A 17,235-nucleotide genomic window follows, 5' to 3' on the forward strand; every position below is an offset into this window, starting at 1 on the left:
AATTAAATGTACGCGAGAAAAATATTTAACTGCACCCTTCGTCCGTTATCGAGTCGAATTAAGCCACTTTAGAGATTCCCGGAGATATATAGTTGGCTCTTTAAAAGTATTAAAAAAAAGGACACCGGGAAGGTAAGCGATGGGCGTACTACTACGGGAGAATATTTAGTACCCCTATTTTCTCGCTTGATGTTGGGTCGGGTTAGGTCGGGTTAGATCACCCTACTATGACGCGGGCTGCAGTGCCGCGCACGTTTCGTAGTAAGAACGTGAAATATAGGTCATATGCATCGTGCCTCCGTGTCTCCCGAGGTTATGCGTCATAATTCATCGCGGTCCCGCACGAGCGTGCAAAAAACACGGTCGCGCGAAAACGCGCCGCCGAAACGAGACCCTCGAATTTCCTAGTAAATCGTGAAACTTTCGCCCGCTCCGGGAAAGGTTTCAAATATCTCCCTTTACCCTCTTTCCCCTTCTCCCCCTCGCCCCTGCATCGATATCGGAGGATGTCGGCACACGCGCGCTGATACGAATTGTCGATCGCCTTCGCGTCGGATTCACCTTTAATCCAAACGTAACGCCGGCCATGCGAGCGAGAGAGAGAGAGAGAGAGAGAGAGAATTGTAACTCTCTCAGGTGCCGAGCCGCAGCAGTTGCAGCTTCACCGAATTGCTCTCCCCGCGTTGCAACGCGTTACATTACCCACCGCTTGTATTCAAATGCTCGCGCATTCGACGGCGTTTCTCGGGCTTAATGCGCGCGCGGGCTGCCTGTTTGTTTACCGGGATGTATAAATGCGCGGCGAAACGCAAGCGGGCGGCAGCAGCCGCCCGCGACCTCCGCCGCCCGGTGGCGGTGTCAAGGAATTCAATAAAAGAGAACCCGGCGAATTACAAGGTCCTTCTTACAGCCCGTTACCCTCGCGCCACCCTCGTTGCTGCTCTTTGCTCGGTCCGCAGCGGAGAGGGAGCGAGGATTCCTGTTTCTCTTTCCTTCGGACGAAATTCCAACGAGACCCCCCCGGCTATTACCCGGCCAGAGATTATCCACCATTCTCTCTCTCTTTTCCTCGCGCTTTTCGTCGCCTGCGATCGACTGGGGAGAAGGAAGAGGGGGAGGGGGGGGGGGCAGGAGGAAAGGTGCTGCGGTTGCCCCGCGAAGAGAGTGGACGGAGATAACTCGCGCTGGTCCGGACGTTTACGATCGTTTCGAGCATTAACGAGGTTAATCGCGAGCCCCTGAAAGCGAGTCTTGAGTTGTCGGCAGGTCGGAGAGAGAGCCCGTGCACTTTAAACCCGCGAGAGCACGCTCGTTTCCGGAGCGCTCTCTTTGGTTTCTGCCGCGGCCACTCGGCATGTTTAGCGAGGTAGACACGAGCGTCTGACATTTGTTAAAGCGGCCGAGGAGGTAGCGCCGGTAGCCAGCGAAGTGCGAACGAGTGACCCGGCTTGGTTACCCGGCGAAGTTGGGGGACAAGTTTCGTTTCTTCGCGTCCCGTTCCTTTGCTCTCTTTCGTGTCTCCGGAGTAACGGTCGCCGCTTCGGTACTTTGCTTTGCGAATTATGGTTAACGAACACTTGTAAATACGCCTCGCGAGAGATAGCGAGGGAGAAGGGGGAGATACGATCGCTATTTAATTGTGCGCTGTTGAAAAGACTCCGCTCGGCGATTATTGAACTCTGAGAGCAATTTCCCGCGATTTCGACGCTGAAATAACTTCATAGGTCTCTCAGGCCTACGGCACGAAAAAAATGGCAAAATCCTGGTTTTTTGTTTTTTTTTTAATTTTTTGTGTTTATTAATGTTTTTTTTTTACTTAGTGATGGATAATTAGTGGTGGATAGTGGATAATTAGCGGATACTTATACGGTGGTCACGTGGACCCAACTTTTCTTCTGCACCGAAAACCACTAGGTTTCTTCAATGGAAAAGAAGCGGCACACGGTGTCTCTTTCAGAGACACACCAAGTGTTGCATAATTCTAGTAAATATTTTCTCAAATTTAGAATCATTTTACACTTACATTCGATAATTCACAAATTAAGGTATTACTGCATTCTAATAAGTATTTACTACAAACTATTAAAATATACTGAAATTGATAAAATATTATTTGATTTAAAAGACTGAGAACAGGTAATTATGTTTATTTGACTCTAGCATTTTTTTTTCTATGTGATTAATAGAGAAATAGGCAGTATAGCGTCTTACACAAACGAAAAAAAAGCACGCGTAGCTTTCGTAAGCCTAACACGTTACTGACATGGTTAATCGCGGTATCGTTGAAAATGTAACTTGCAGTCTAGTTCGACGAAAAATCGCGCGTCGGAGGTCTGACGAGAAATTCGTCGGTGAAAAATTCAAACTTTCCCTCGACGTAATCCGATTTAGGCTGTTCGCTCCTCGTTTCCGTTAATTATGTTGGCATAAATCGCGAATAATATCGCGCGCATTTAGCTCGCATTTTACGGCCGCCTAATAAACGGCCGGAAGTGGAGCGATAATAAATCCCTATAATCGTAACTCGTAATTAAAATCTTATTACTCAAGGATACACGAATAGCGAGCGTGCAGCGCACGAAACGGAAATACTTGAGCGAACTTTGGTGGAGCGCGAGACGTGGAATTCGCGTGTGAGGCGCGGAGAGGGGCGAAAATTAATCGCCGGGAGACGCGTCGTTAAATGTGCATCGACGTTGCATCCTCGAGTAAAAGAGGGAGGAAAGAAAGGAGAGATAAGAAGAAGGGAAGGGAAAAAGGGCCGGAAAAACTCGCGCCCGTCGCGTTTGATGCTTCCGTAATACGTGGTCCGCAAACTCGCTCTTCAAAATTCGCTCCTCGAAATTCCTCGCCCGCAACGCCTCACAAAGACTCGCGCGAGCCTCTTTCGCAAATTTACGATTCCCCGTTATTAAACCGAAGGTCGGCCGTTGCGACGAGGACGACGGCGGCTCTTTAAAGCGGCAGCTTTGGACGTTAGCGACGTTTTTCTCCTTCCTTTTCCTCTTCCGCGTTGTCTCGCGCATTTTCCGTCCGTCACATCGAGAGACAGAAGAATTTGCACGCGAATTGCTGATTCGCGAGCGTGAGCACGGACGCGCCCCGGTTTTCCTTTGTCCCGAATTTTTGTAGCCCGGGGGATAATCAGTAGCCCGATTCTATCAAGTTCCACGTCGCCCCTTAATCAATTTGATCCAGACAACGAGCACGTTCCTCTACGTGGCTCGTACATCAGCTGTGTACAGGGCGTTTCAATTGGCTAGCTCGCCGGACCGGGGCGCAAACTCTCAAAGGGATAGACGACTCGTGATCGCGCAGCTACATCCACTTTGGGGTTAAACCGAGCTTACACGTTGTGTATATAATTCTCGAATTATATATATATCTAGACTTATCGCGACACATAGTTCTCTCCTCGGCTTTATCTTTCCACTTTATCCCGCATTATCTTTTTTCACGTGATTCCTTTCCCGCCGGAAGGCATTAATGAATGTGCGATACTTTTTATCGCAATGTATGCGCACTGACATTTTCATTTTACTACGTAGCTCCCTTCTCTTTCTCTCTCCTTTTCTCGTTGAAGTCATATGACGAATCGGTGTTTTGACAAGACTTGTTTAAATTGAAAGCAATCGTCCCCAAAAATCGCGTCGGAGAGAAGCCGAGCTCGAAGATACGACGAAATGCGAAAATAATTTTCTGTATTTTATATCCAGACTCTCTCTATCTCATCGCGACACGCCATTCGCAATTCACAAATTAAGGTATTACTGCATTCTGGTAAGTATTTACTACAAACTATTAAAATATACCGAAATTGATAAAATCTTATTTGATTTAAAAGACTGAGAACAGGTAATTATGTTTATTTGACTCTAGCATTTTTTTTTTTTCTATGTGATTAATAGAGAAATAGGCAGTATAGCGTCTTACACAAACGAAAAAAAAAAACACGCGTAGCCTTCGTAAGCCTAACATGTTACTGACATGGTTAATCGCGTATCGTTGAAAATGTAGAAATGTAGAAATTTAAAAGGAGAACTGGAAAAAGACTCTACACCATTTTTCTTCCCACTTCTATCCAGGCTCTATCCCAGAACTGTAACGCTCGTACAATTTAGGGTCAATTTTGTAAATCCGTTTAACGAGACCCTGGCTGGAGCCATAGACCTTGTTAGGGACATCCACGTCAGGCTCTGACGAGATCGTGTTCAGAATTCACTTTGTTAGGTCATATTTAGACCTTAGGTCCTATTTTGAGATATGCCTATTTAAGACCATTACAGACTTGGGGCACGTCCCGATCAATTTCTACCCGAGTCTTTCTTTAGCTTCGTTTTTGCACCTCGCTTCGTATTTCTTTTCCCGCGAGGCGGAAGTTTTTGTTCGCCGGCGGATGCTAATAAACGCCATATTGCATAATTGTGTACCGCCATTAACATTTTTATTTTACTCCAAACACCTTTCTTTTCTTTCGCCAGTACAAAGAAAATATTATAGTAAAAATTATTTAAAAAACTGCGTAATACCGGACTATATCGGAGTTGTGATGGAAATTGCCACGTGGGTTGTAATTTTTAGTCACGTGTACACATGATATACATCGCAAACTCACAACAAACATGATCATTCCACTCGCAACTCCGGTACTCCAGTGCTGCAAAATTTTGTGGCAATTTCTACTACAATATTCTCTCTGCGTACGTAAAGCAAAAAAAAAATGGATTATTTCGCTAAAACTTCTCCCGATTAGAGCGACATCTCAAAGATCGCGTCCAGAAAAGCCAAACTTCGATTCCCTCGTTCGAGACTTGAAACTCTGAAAGAGATACCGTGTGCCGTGCTCGGGCGGATCAGAATTATGTTGCGCGCATATCCTCGGCGCGCGATGGAAATTGAACGATGCGCGCCGGCGAGAGAGAGAGAGAGAGAGAGAGAGAGAGAATTAAGCCCCGTCTACAAGAATTCAAATTACTTCATCAAACGCCAAGAGACGGCGGCCGCAGTTGCTGGGGCTACCTGTACGCACGAGCCGAGCGATCGGTGTTGTAATCCGGCACTCGTATGCGGTGCATGTAGGAGCGCACGCGCGCGTACACGCTCGCGTGTTTACGCTCACGCGCGTGTATATGGGCGGGCTTGCGCCGGGGGTAGCGAGAGCACGCGTTTCCCCGTGTGTCGGGGATGCGTGCCGTTGTATACTTCGCGATGTACAACACGTTCTAATGTGACTGTGTACACGTGCGCACGCGCGCACACACGAGCACACCGTGCGGCGGGGAACGGGAGCGAGCGCGCGCGCATTTTATGAGCACGTGTGGGTAATCCACCGACGTATCCGTGATTTAAAAATATAATATATTCAACGGCTGACCGCCGTTGTGCACCGTTTAACTATCCGACCATAGTTGTCTCCCGTAAAGCTCTCTCTACTCTTTCGCTCCGCCACCCCTTTCTTCTCCTGCTGCTCTGCTCTGTGCTCTCTCTCTCTCTCTCTCTCTCTCTCTTCTCATTTACTCCGCTCTACTCCGCTCTGCTCTGCTCTCTGCCTTGCTCTACTCTCTCCTCTCCTCTCCTCTCCCTTGCGTCGCTTCACCCTATCTCATATTTTTCTCCGTCGCTCGACCAGCCCCTCCCGCGCCGTTTCTGCTGTATTTTCTGGACGTTTCCTCCTTCTTTTATCTCGATTTTTTTTTCGGTCGCTATATCTTCCCTCCTGCCGCTTTTAAACCGCGTCAAAGGGAGTTTTTAGCCGCGGCACTTTTCGCCGGACCGCGCGTAATACACGTAAATACACCTAATTTGTCACTCCCTTCTCGCGCGCCGACAAAAGTCGCGACCCCTCGCCCGCGCGTCGTTGAACATTTATCTCTCATCGTGCGTTGATGAATTAACCGGCGATACCGTCTTGTGAATGGACGCTACGTAGGAGGGGTGAATACACGTCTGACACTGGGCCCTTCATAAAACGCGAAATCAACTGCGAGTCTGCTTTGTGAAAGCCGTTCTTCTAAGGCTACGTTTCTCGATGAATGCGCCGGTTTTGCTTTATAATAAAGATTAAACTTGAAATTAAATCACGCGCAGGGAGTTTTTATTGCCACGCACTCGCCGAGAAATATGGATTGCGAATTTGTCAAAGAATTTCATAGTAAAACACAGCGCGACGTACTTCAGGCATTCTGCGTGAAATTGCAAATTTTTGCATCGAATACTTTTTTAAGTGAGAATTTTATATTTATATGTCAAGCGTGTGAATTAATTCGGTGCCCTTAGTTTTTTCATTTCTAATGAGCATTTCGAAGCTGAACGTTTTTCCGCTCGATTTTGACTTTAGCGGCGGCACATACTTGTGCGAAATCAGCTGCCATTTATGTTTATAAAACACCACGTAACATAATATTTAACAAGATATATTAACCACGCAATATATACCTTGATTTTTGGTAACGAAGCACCGATTTAATTTATACACACCTAACGAATAATATAAATTATATTTTCCCGACACAAACACACACACACGTGTGACGTTAATATTTTAGGATCAAACCGCGGAGACAATTAATTGCAAAGTTTTCTGTCGGCAGGCTCACAGCTAGTCTACCGAGGTTACGGGAAAACATCACCTCTTCGCATAAATAAGTAACGGACAAGCTTTTGAAGTTCTCTTGGCTCGACTGACACGCGAAATCTCGATCGTGTTTCGTGACGTAGCTCGTCGAAAGCTACACAGAACCCTAAATCGGACCTCCGATGGCGCGATATTGTTGAAACTTCGCCGTTCTGTTCGCGTAACTTTCAACGGAAACCGGAATTTTTTACAACGCCAAGAATACAGTCGATCGTTATCTTGTCTGTACGTGTCCCGACCGCGATGTCGATCGAGAATTACGAAAGGAACATGCGGGTTGTTGAAAAAAAGAAAAAATGTCCAATACCACCGGGATTGAGAATTGTATATTACGCCGGAGAGATCGATCTCTTTCGGATCCGTGCCAATTTCTTCTTTACCTCTGAAGACTCATTTACTCGTGAAAATTTCTTTGCGAAATCATCGCTCTCGGAAACGTCGCGGGCTCCATTTTTTTCGCATCCTAACAGATACAAGCGGAAATTTATTCGTCCCGGAGCTCGGCGAGGGAGGATCGCGGCCGCGGGAGCGCAACAAATCCGAGCGCAGCCGAGGCGAAATCGATTTGCCTCCGCTTATTAACGTCACGTTTGTTATTGCATCGCGGTTCGGTTATTTATTTACCGGCTAGGAGAGCTCATTGGTAAGCCCGTGCATCTGCAATGCTGCGGCGGAAGAAGACGAGCCGGAGAAACGCCTGGCGTGCTGGTGGCTTAATTGCTCGGGGATTCCAGCTCGTTATGGCCGGTGTCTCAGGTACGCTTACATAGTCCGTTACAGCAGTTTCGCTAACCCAGTTCGCGACTTAGTTCGTTGGCCATTTACCGCACGGAATCGAAATTTCCGCTCGCCGTTGGAATCTTAAGACGATCGTGGCTTTTCTCCTCGTTGCCGCCGCAATTTACTCGACCTTTCCATCGGCGAGAGGTATCGACGATGGATCTCGGCGCTTCGCGCGTCATCGACATACCTCGAGTTTGCGCGGACCAATGGATTACGTGGTTACGTGATAAACAAGAGAGCCGCGAAAAGTCAGTTTTCCGATATAGCCTTCTTATTTCGAAAACGGATCTTTCCGTCAAGAGCAGTTTCTACAACCGGGACTTGTTTTAACTCCTTCCGCTGGAATCGCGTCTTGCAAATGTCTATTGTATCGCTAATGTATGTTTTTGATCTTTCCGAACTAAGGTAATAATAACAGCGTTGCTATTCAGTTTCTTACGTTATCTTTCGTCACCTTTTCTTGATGAAGTATTGAAAATTCACTATCGTCCAAAATCTGTCAAAGTAGACATTTATTTTAGACTTTAGTTACAAAGATATGTTGAAAATTGAAGTGTCGCTAACGAATAAGGATCTTCTTCGACATTTTCGCGCTTGAACTCTCGTCTTAGAATATTCCAAAAAATTTGTCACGTTAAAGACATACGTTAATTCTGGGACACCCTGTATAATTTATGGATGCGTACATTTCATTGCGAAAAACCGGGTAACACCAAGTGGCCCGAATTATATAATTGTCTTAAATCTCACAGCTTCAGTCCCGAATCATCGCGAGACATTCTTCAGGAAATAACCCCCTCCTCCTCCGAAACTCCCCAGTTTCGTTTTCGCGCATCCGGGAATACAATAATTATTCGCGCCCGCGACCTCCCACTTTGCGACAGTCGTTTTACTTCGCTATCACTTCGAACGACGTCCTTTCTGCTTCGGCCGTATGTCTCCCTCGCCGCTTAGCACTTTGTATCGCTAGCATTTATCCCGGACTCGCGATCAATCCGTGGCTCTTCGTCGCCGTCCCTCGTAAGTTCGTGCCGTGGAAATTTCCCGACGTGCACCAACGGCGAGTCTATCTTCGGGGTGTAATTCGCGGACGTCAACGGAATACCAATGTCGCCGCCGTTCTCTATGTCGTCGTCGTCCTCGTCGTTCTCCATTCTCTCCGTGAGTGGTCATAAAAGTTTAGAGAGAAGCCCGTTCGGTAGCCCGGTAGGTGGAGAGAGAGTGAGAGTGAGGGGGGGGAGGAAGAGAGAGATGAGTGGAAGGAGATAGAATAAGAATCTTGCGAGGCAAGAAAAAAAGAGATGGGTAGCTCGTAGATGGTCTACTTTATTGCGGACATACATCGGACATTATATAGCTTATGAAGGCGCGATGGTGGGGCGGGAGTTGATTCGAAAGCGCGAGAGGAGCGAGGGAGGCGGTAGATGGAGAGCTTCTGCCGGTGAATGAATGATCAATCGTTCCGCATATTGACTGGAATGGCGAGAGCGCGTCGAAATGAATTTTTATACACTGATCGCTCGTTGTTCATTCACTAATAAAACAGGGTGAAATACACATATTCGCCGGGAACATACGTATAAAGGTAGAGTTAATTGGACGTAGTTATGCGATAGGGGGAAAACCCGTCTGCTATTGTTGGAATTTTTGGCCGCGTATCGCTCAAATTTATTTCCGTCCGATAAAAATGGAGAATTTTATTATCACGAAAATATGTACTTAAGATGCATTCAAATTCGACGATGAATTTCGGTATTACGTTGCGTTTCTCTCGCAAATACCCCGACCTCGTGAACTTTGTCTCGTGTAATATATCGGCGTTACTCGCGCTCGTATCGGAAATGTTTTCGCGTCGGAGATTTAACAGTATTATTTCCGTCCGATAAAAATGGAGAAGGAAAATTGTATTATCGCGAAAATATGTATTTAAGATGCATTCAAATTCGGCGGTAAATCTCGTTATCACGGCGTCTCTCGGAAATACCCACGATCTCTTGAACTTTGTTTCACATTAATATCGGCGTTACTCGCTCGTATCGAAAATGTTTTTGCGTCGGAGATTTAACAGTATTATTTCAGTGTACAGAGAGAAAAGGAGAGAAAGAGGTGAAGAGAATACGCTAGTTTACTGTTTTATGTATTATCGTAATATTACCACGTCATTGTTTATTCGATCGCGATTGCAATTTTTAATACGAAACTCGGGAGGCTGCTTCTTTTTGCATTTGAATTGTAAATTTCTGCCCCGTGCGTGGAATGATAAATACTACCCTTCGTTCGTGGCCGGTTCCCCGGAGATTCGTACGTGACTCAGTCCAGAGAATAGCTTCTTGCTTCTTGCGAAACGGCGGATTGAGCTTTTCGATGCTTTTTCCCATCGCGAGAAGGATAACCACGAGAGATAACTGCGAACGAGCAGTGAATTAAATTGGAGTCAATATTTCCCTTGAATTATAAAAGGACCGTGAAAGATACTACGGCCGGGGTTGTAGACAGAACCGGTCGATTCGAACGTTTCGTTTTCGACTTGGGAAACAATTCATTGTTAATCTCGCCGATTCACATTACCGATGAGAGTTCCGATCAGTCTAAGACGAGGACACGCTTCCGTCGGGAAAATCCTCAGGATAATCTTGACTCCCCGTATTGCGCCCGAGCAGCGACACGCGTGGTCGTGAGACACAATGAGCGGATACATCCAAACTAATTCCCAAGAAATAACAGGACACGATGCGAAATATTCGCGGAAACGGAAACAGATGGAACGTGCGCGATTAAAGTCCAGTCTGCGACTGATCTCGGGGAGAAACTAATCGGGGCGTGCCCCAAGTCTGTAATGGCTCTGGATAGACATAATTTCAAGGTAGATTTGCTTTCGTTGGGCCTAAATATAGCCGAGAAGAGAAATTCTGAATAGAACTTCATGAATAGGCCCTGAATAGGCACTAACATGGATCGTAGTACCACCTTCGCCTCTACTATAACAAGATATTGTATAGCTGGACGTGCCGAGATAGGGCGTAGTTAAATTTACAAATCTGGCCCTGATTAGTACGATCGTTACATTTCTGCGTCCCAAGCGGGTTTTTTGCCTTTACACGGCTCAGATACGAGTGGGGAAAAATCACGTGGAACCTTTTCACGTTCGCGTTTTAAATTTTCACTCGGGATTAATCTCACGAAATGACAGTCCTGTTATATCCGCTAATGTTCGCCGGCGATTAAAAGCGAATCGATTTCTTTTTTACGCGCGCGCGTGTTCACGCGTATGCGTGATATCGTACGTATGGCCGAACGTTACGTAGCTCGGCGTTAATTACTGCCAATGATCTCCCGCGGTATCCAATAAGCTTGACGCGCGCGGTTATTAACTTCGCGTCGGTAATTTATATTCGATTACATTCGCGCCGTTTATCGCGCACCGAAATCGCAAGCAAGCCCCCCGCCCATCCTGCAGCCGGCTGCGGCCGTTCACCTACGCATCCGTCCGAGATTTTTATCGGCGAGAAGCGTCGCGAGTTCCGCTCGCTCGCTTCCTATCTCGCGACAAATATTAAAACGATCGCGCCGGCGAGCCGTGTCTCGCTGTCGATTCGCCGCCGATTCTTCGCCGACGGTCGCGGAATCGTCAACTTCATTGCCCCCCGAATGAGGATTGCAGTTTTCGGTTCCGTGCGAATCGGCGGATCGAGCTCTCCGATACGGAATCCCGGAGCGAAGGATAAAGGAGTAAAAGGAGGATCTAAGAAGACGGGGGGAGGGGGCCGAGGAGGGGTTGGGGGGAATAAGAGGAGGCGGACGAACGACCAGTGGATCAAACCGAATCCAATAACTCCCGTGGGATTACAACTCTGGCCCACGGGAACCGATCGTATCCCGACGAGATGGCGGGTGTGAGACGAGGGAGGACCGGTGGGTGTGTGGGTGGATTGCTTGCTTGCTTGCTTGTGTTGGTGGAAGTTTAGAAAGGTGGGTCTCGTACGGGAGAAAGAGACGGCGGTTGGCAGCCTTCTTCTTCGTGGCACAACGGAGACGACGATATTTTGTCGAGCCCGAGCCGAATGTACGGGACGGCGCGCGAGGGCTGCATTTGTATCAGCCGATATAGCGGGCGGTCCGCAAGAAGCCGTTCGGCGAAGTGGAGAAAGAGACAGAGAGGAAGAGGGAAAGAGAAAGACGGACAGAGAGAGAGAGAGAGAAAGAGAGAGAAGGGAAGGGAGAGAAGCAGCAGAAGGAGGGAAAGGCAGCGTTATCCGCGGGCTATCGGACACGTAACCCAATATTAATCCGTCCGGTGGTCGCAATAATTGCGGCCGCTTTTTATATATCGGAAACAGTTAGACCCTCGGGCGCAATCGAGCAATCGAGTGACGCGGGACACAAACGGCTGGTGCCGCCGCCGCCGTCGCCATCATCGCCACCGCCGTCGCCGCTAAATGATAAGAAAATACCGTCGTTCAATCACGAGCTTGTCAGGTTCAACGGTTTCCGTGACGCGCCTCGCAAGTTCCCCGGCAAATTGAATTTCTCGAGGCGCTGCCGCCCGCGTATCCCGTTCGCAGGGGGCGGCGGCGGTGGAATCGCGACGTTATACGTACGGGATATACGATCCGTGTGTGCACGCGTTCGCTTGTTCGCTCGCGAAAGCGAGCGGCGAAACGAGGCGGGCGGGTCGACGTAGAGAGTAGCCGGCGCGGCGGCCGGTGCGATAGTCGCCGCGCGAGAAAACGCCTGTAACTTATAAGTCGTTCGCGGGATTTTGACAAATCGTCTAACTCCCTCCCCTCCACCCCGGACCAGTTTTCCCCCGAGTTCCCCCCCCCCCTTCCTTTTTTNTTTCCCCCCGGGTTCCCCCCCCCCCTTCCTTTTTTCTTCCGCCTGCCGTTTTCTTTTTTTTTTTCTGCCTCCCACCATTCCGCCGCCGCCTCCTTTTCCAGCCGGCTCCCCGGTGCCGGGGCACTAAATCCTCGTGCCATGCCGCGCGAAAACTTTTTCCCACGAAGTTGGAGTTTTCCCCGGGTTTATCGGCGGTGCGGGTAGTTTTTACTTGGCAACTCTTTTTTTCCCCCGCTCCTCCTCCGTCTCTCCGGCCGGTCTTCTCTCCTCCGTTTCTCTGCCGCCCGGCAGTGTTTCCCTCCCGCGGTCGTCTTTACGTGGATCGGATAAAACCCCACGGCCACGCAAATCAAGCGGAACGAGCGGTTGCGTCGCCCGATCGGCCGAGAGAAAGAGAGGGAGAGTGAGGGAGGGGGGAGGGGGATCGATACGATATCGCGAAAGGGACTTCCCGCGCGATAGAGTTTATCGAGGTATATTCCAGATTAGCTTAGCAATTGCTTCATTAATATCCTCTCTGGGCGTGATAACATAGATTCGTATTCGTGTGCCTCACGTTTAGCGCTAAACGTGGTCGTCGGCGGCGCAGGAAGATAGAGCCCGCGATATCATTTCGCAGCGTCTCGCGAAACCTTTTTCCATGCCGATTACCGTCTCTCCCAGATACGACTGGTCGCGTTATTTTACCGTAATCGAGCCACTGAACGCATCCCTGAGAATAAGGCTCGCGATCTTGACGTTGAAGCAACATCATAGGCGGCTGTTCGACAATTACGTCACGGGAAATTTGTCTCGCCCGCTTTCGTGACTTTCGACGTCCTTCTAATGTTACGTGGCATGTGGAATAACTCCCGGGGTTTCATATAGAATGAGAAAATAATTACTTATAATCATATTGCGGAGGTAATAATTACACAAATCGACCAGAAAAATTTTGTCAGGTAATTCTAATCAGAGTGGATGTTTCTTGTAGATTTTATGCCACAGAAAACAATGCCGTTAATTAAATTGTTATATTACGTCAGGTTTTAAAGCTATTTTTTTTTAATTTTAAGATAACAGATGATTTAAAATGCTATTTTTCACAGGATATGTATTGGCTAAATATATTTTTGCTATTGAAATGTCAAAATTTTAGTGTGACTTATTAAAAAAAAAGTTTTTTTTAAACCATTTTTTTCATATTGAAATTTAATAAAACTTCTTTTATTCTGAAAATTTTGTTTTATCAGCCATTCTAGAATTGTGCTTTTTTCATATATTTTTAATAAAATTTAAGGGAGATTTTATTACAAGGATAACGGGATCCATAACATTGAAATCTGACTACTCGTTTTCACTAATCTTGTCAAACATGAAAAAAGTGTCTACGCACAGTATCTTTAACAAACATATTTGCTATTTGTGAGACGATTTTTTATCTGTTGATGGAATCAATGTGCAAATCAAACATTCACCTATTTTTATTACTTTATTGACGGTTAGTAATTTGTTATACATTTTCTCTATGAATCGTTGATTTCTCACCATAAAATTCAAAATAACTTTAAAATCTGATGCGATAGAGCAATTTGGCAAGAAGCATTATTGACAGAAAATCTATAAAAAAATATCTACTCTGATTAGAGTTATTTGACCAACATTTTTTGTTGGTCTGTGTTATCAGAATGCACGGTTGCACGCCTTCTCTAAAATATAAATAATTTTTAGGCATAATATCAAGTTAACTATTTTATTTTATATTTTTGATTAGTAAAAGTTATATGTTTAAAAGAATAAAATTTAAAGAGATTAACATTTTTGTTATTAATACAAAACCATGTCAAAATTACAAAAATTTTCACCAAATGCGATTAAGAGCGTCACGAATGCAAAGTAAATAATCGTGCATAGTTATAAGTTACGCCATCTTATGTGACGTTCCATGGCCTTTATTCCCCCCCCCCCTTTTGCAAACTAGGGGGGGGGGGGGTTACTATTAGGAAACTAGTTATCTCGTTGGATCAGGTTGTTAATAGCAGTGGTCGCATGGATTTAATTTTTTTCCTAAATAATAGAGGAATAGGAGTGGGTTATATATCGTATAGTGTCTTGCATAAAATGTGGGAAATGGGATAAGCGAAAGAAAACAATTGTAGGCCTCGCAGGTCCAACACGTTACTCTGTCAAGGATATACAGACGCGGAACCGCATTCGGTCTCACTGAATTTTTCAAAGCGAGAGCGACGAACCCGCGGTGACAACGCGACAACTTTCACTTCGTTCTCCGTAAAATCCCGGTCGCGTTATTCGGCGCCATTTGTATCCCCGGTGATTTATTTAACGTCGGTAATGATGCGTTTGCATCGTTCGGCTTCGCCCGCGAATATTCAGAGTGCGCGCTTTGTGCAAATTGTGAAAATAACCGTCGAGTCTCCTCGATCAGGGGGAAGGAAGGGAAGGAGAGAAAAAAAGGGAGGAGAAAAATTCAAGACTCCGGTCTGAAGCTCCACGTTGGCGCTATTTCGACGCGAGATCGCAGAGTCTCGGGCGATGCTGCGCTCCGCACTGGAAACGTAAAAAGATGCCTCGCGCATTTCAATAACATGAGGCAAGCAACAGCGAACTTTGTCGACGAGACACTTCGCGAAAATAGAAAAGCGCAAGCTGCGGAGAATGAGAGAGAAAGAGGATTGTACTCACTGACTAGGGTGAGGAAGGGTATACTGTGCTGCTGAAAATAGGGCGGGCTGCATGCTTCTTCCGGTCTAGATACCGCAATTCCCGTTTGCACCTCGATCACGTGGCCGTCTCTTCGGTAGAATGTCATGCACATAAAACCGCTCCGACTGGAAAAAGAAGGAGGAGAGAGAATCCATGAAAGCGATGCCTCGTCGGACATATTTCATCGCTTTAATCGCCTTCCGTTCTGTCTGTGTGCGCGCGCGTGCGCTTGTGTATTCGCGTCGGCGAACAAATAGGCAATGCGCTCGCATTACAAAGCATCGCGCTCGCCGCGTGCGCGAACGATAAACCCGAAGTGAATCTAAAGTAATTCCATTATCTCGCGCGCGCGCGCAGTCGGGAGATGGCTTTCTCTCGCTTCCCCGTCGCTATTAATTTCGCCGAATCTTGTCCCCGAGAGAGTATCGCGACGAAACACGCGGGAGCGGAACGACGAGCTTACCAGCCGACGGTGAAGTGCGCCACCAGCATTGTCATCGTCATGGTCTGCGCGCCGTTCGACTGCTTTATGCTGTTGCACAAGATCTTCACGTCCTGATCCTCTTGCCCGGGTACGTATTGCAAGTCCGTGGAGCCGCTCTCGAACCTCGACGAAGTCGTGTTCGACCTCGTGACGTGCAGGGAGGCGTTGCGCGGATGAAACGTGTAGGACCTGGCCAGGTCCAGAGTGTGCCAGGTCAGCCCGCCACTGGAGTGTCCGGTCAGCCAGTTCGGGAATCGGCATTCGCCCGGTGAGGAGACTAAAATCAGTTGAGAACGGATTCCTGAGCAATACCACGCTCGTGATCTCGCGTCTCGTTAACCCTTTCACTACCGAGGCCGACTATTGTGAACCGCCCGCCCGCCCACGAAACGCATTCTGGGTATTAAAGGTTGGGTCGTGACGGTATTGCCGGAAAGGTGATGCTTGCTGCAATACGAAGAGGCTCGAGAAATCCGCGCTGAAGCACGATTCGCGATATACAGCTTTGACATTATAGTCGAGAGAACGTTAATCGAACTTATATAATGTTTGAAAACTTCATAATGAAATAAGTGTTTTTTTGCGTTTTAACACTGTCCGTGTTGGGCATATGTTTGCGAATTTTTCAGTTCCGATATTTCAGCGTTTCCTCAATTTACCACACGAGCGTTTCAACGTACAGCTATTAATATGGCCAATAACACATACAATGTTTCTGTAATTGTAAAAGTTAAGTAATTATTAAAATACAATATTTTACGTGGGAAATATTTTCGCGGGAAAAATACCTTTTACTCTCGAAGAAGGGAGCAACGAATTGATTGCGATTATTGGCGATTTTAGTCCATTCCCTCTGTTTTTTTTTTTTTTTGATAAATACTGCTTGAGTACATATTTGAGTATATATTTTGCACATTTTTACATACTTAGCGTATCTTTTTACTTTTATAAAGTAAGGTCTACCGTAGCGAAAGGCTTAAACATTGAGAAGTTCGCCGTGGTTGGACAGTGGAATGTGCTCGCAACCGTGGAATTGCGAATCTATCTCGGCTCGTGCAAGAGACAGATTGATAAAATACTTAAAAAAATATATATAAACGCTATAAATCTAAAAGATGGACTTGGAGCGAGGGTTTCCTCGGCACCGGCGGCGATTCTACCAAATTTCTCTCGTCGCGCGTCGTAACTCGACGGGAGTTCGCTCGCGCTTCCTCGTTAACCGGGGCAATCATGCCGGATGCGTTAGGTCAAAAACGGCTGGGCTTCTCCGCTCTCTTCGCGCGCTTTACCGTCGTAAAGCGAACGATCCTCCAGGTGGCCGTTAGGCGTCCCACCACGTATACGGGCGCGTCGGTGATCGTAAAGGCCGCGACGTGGCGCGACGCGGCGCGCAGGATCGACGGCAGGAGGACGGTCCCCCCCGACTCTACCGATCCCGGTCAAGTCCGATGCGGAGGCTCCGTCAAAAATTCCGCAGCCTCCACGACCGCCACCAGAATCGTAAAGTCCTCCCTCCACCCCGTGTGTCGTGGGAATGCGACGGTCGATAAACCGTTGACGTTCGCTGCTCGATGGCGAGACGGAATCGACGCGCGGTATCTCGCGGTCCACCGACTCTCTCCCTTTTTCCAACCCTTTTCACCGCCTGCCCGCTCTCCCCCCGCGCGTCCGCCTCTTTCCGCATCCAGCTCGTCGCATCTCGCGTTGTGGCGTTGTCGCATCGACCAAAGCCCACCATCGTGATGGCAGCGTTCCACTTCCGGTCGCGGGGTGTAAAATCGGAGCGTCGGGGGGG

General features: G+C 47.4%; 1 protein-coding gene across 1 annotated transcript in view; it reads right to left on the reverse strand.

Annotated features, from left to right (window-relative positions):
- The window catches only part of LOC106746953, a 180,425-nt gene that overhangs the window by 45,362 nt on the left and 117,828 nt on the right, over nt 1–17,235 (reverse strand). The window contains exons 7-8 of the mRNA XM_014624137.1: nt 15,420–15,717; nt 14,936–15,081 (exon numbers count right to left, since the gene is read on the reverse strand). Coding sequence (XP_014479623.1) covers nt 14,936–15,081; nt 15,420–15,717 — 444 coding nt within the window. The remainder of the gene's footprint in view (nt 1–14,935; nt 15,082–15,419; nt 15,718–17,235) is intronic.

The sequence above is a fragment of the Dinoponera quadriceps genome, unplaced genomic scaffold (assembly GCF_001313825.1).
Source record: "Dinoponera quadriceps isolate SergipeBrazil2010 unplaced genomic scaffold, ASM131382v1 scaffold1846, whole genome shotgun sequence".
NCBI classification, from domain to species: domain Eukaryota; kingdom Metazoa; phylum Arthropoda; class Insecta; order Hymenoptera; family Formicidae; genus Dinoponera; species Dinoponera quadriceps.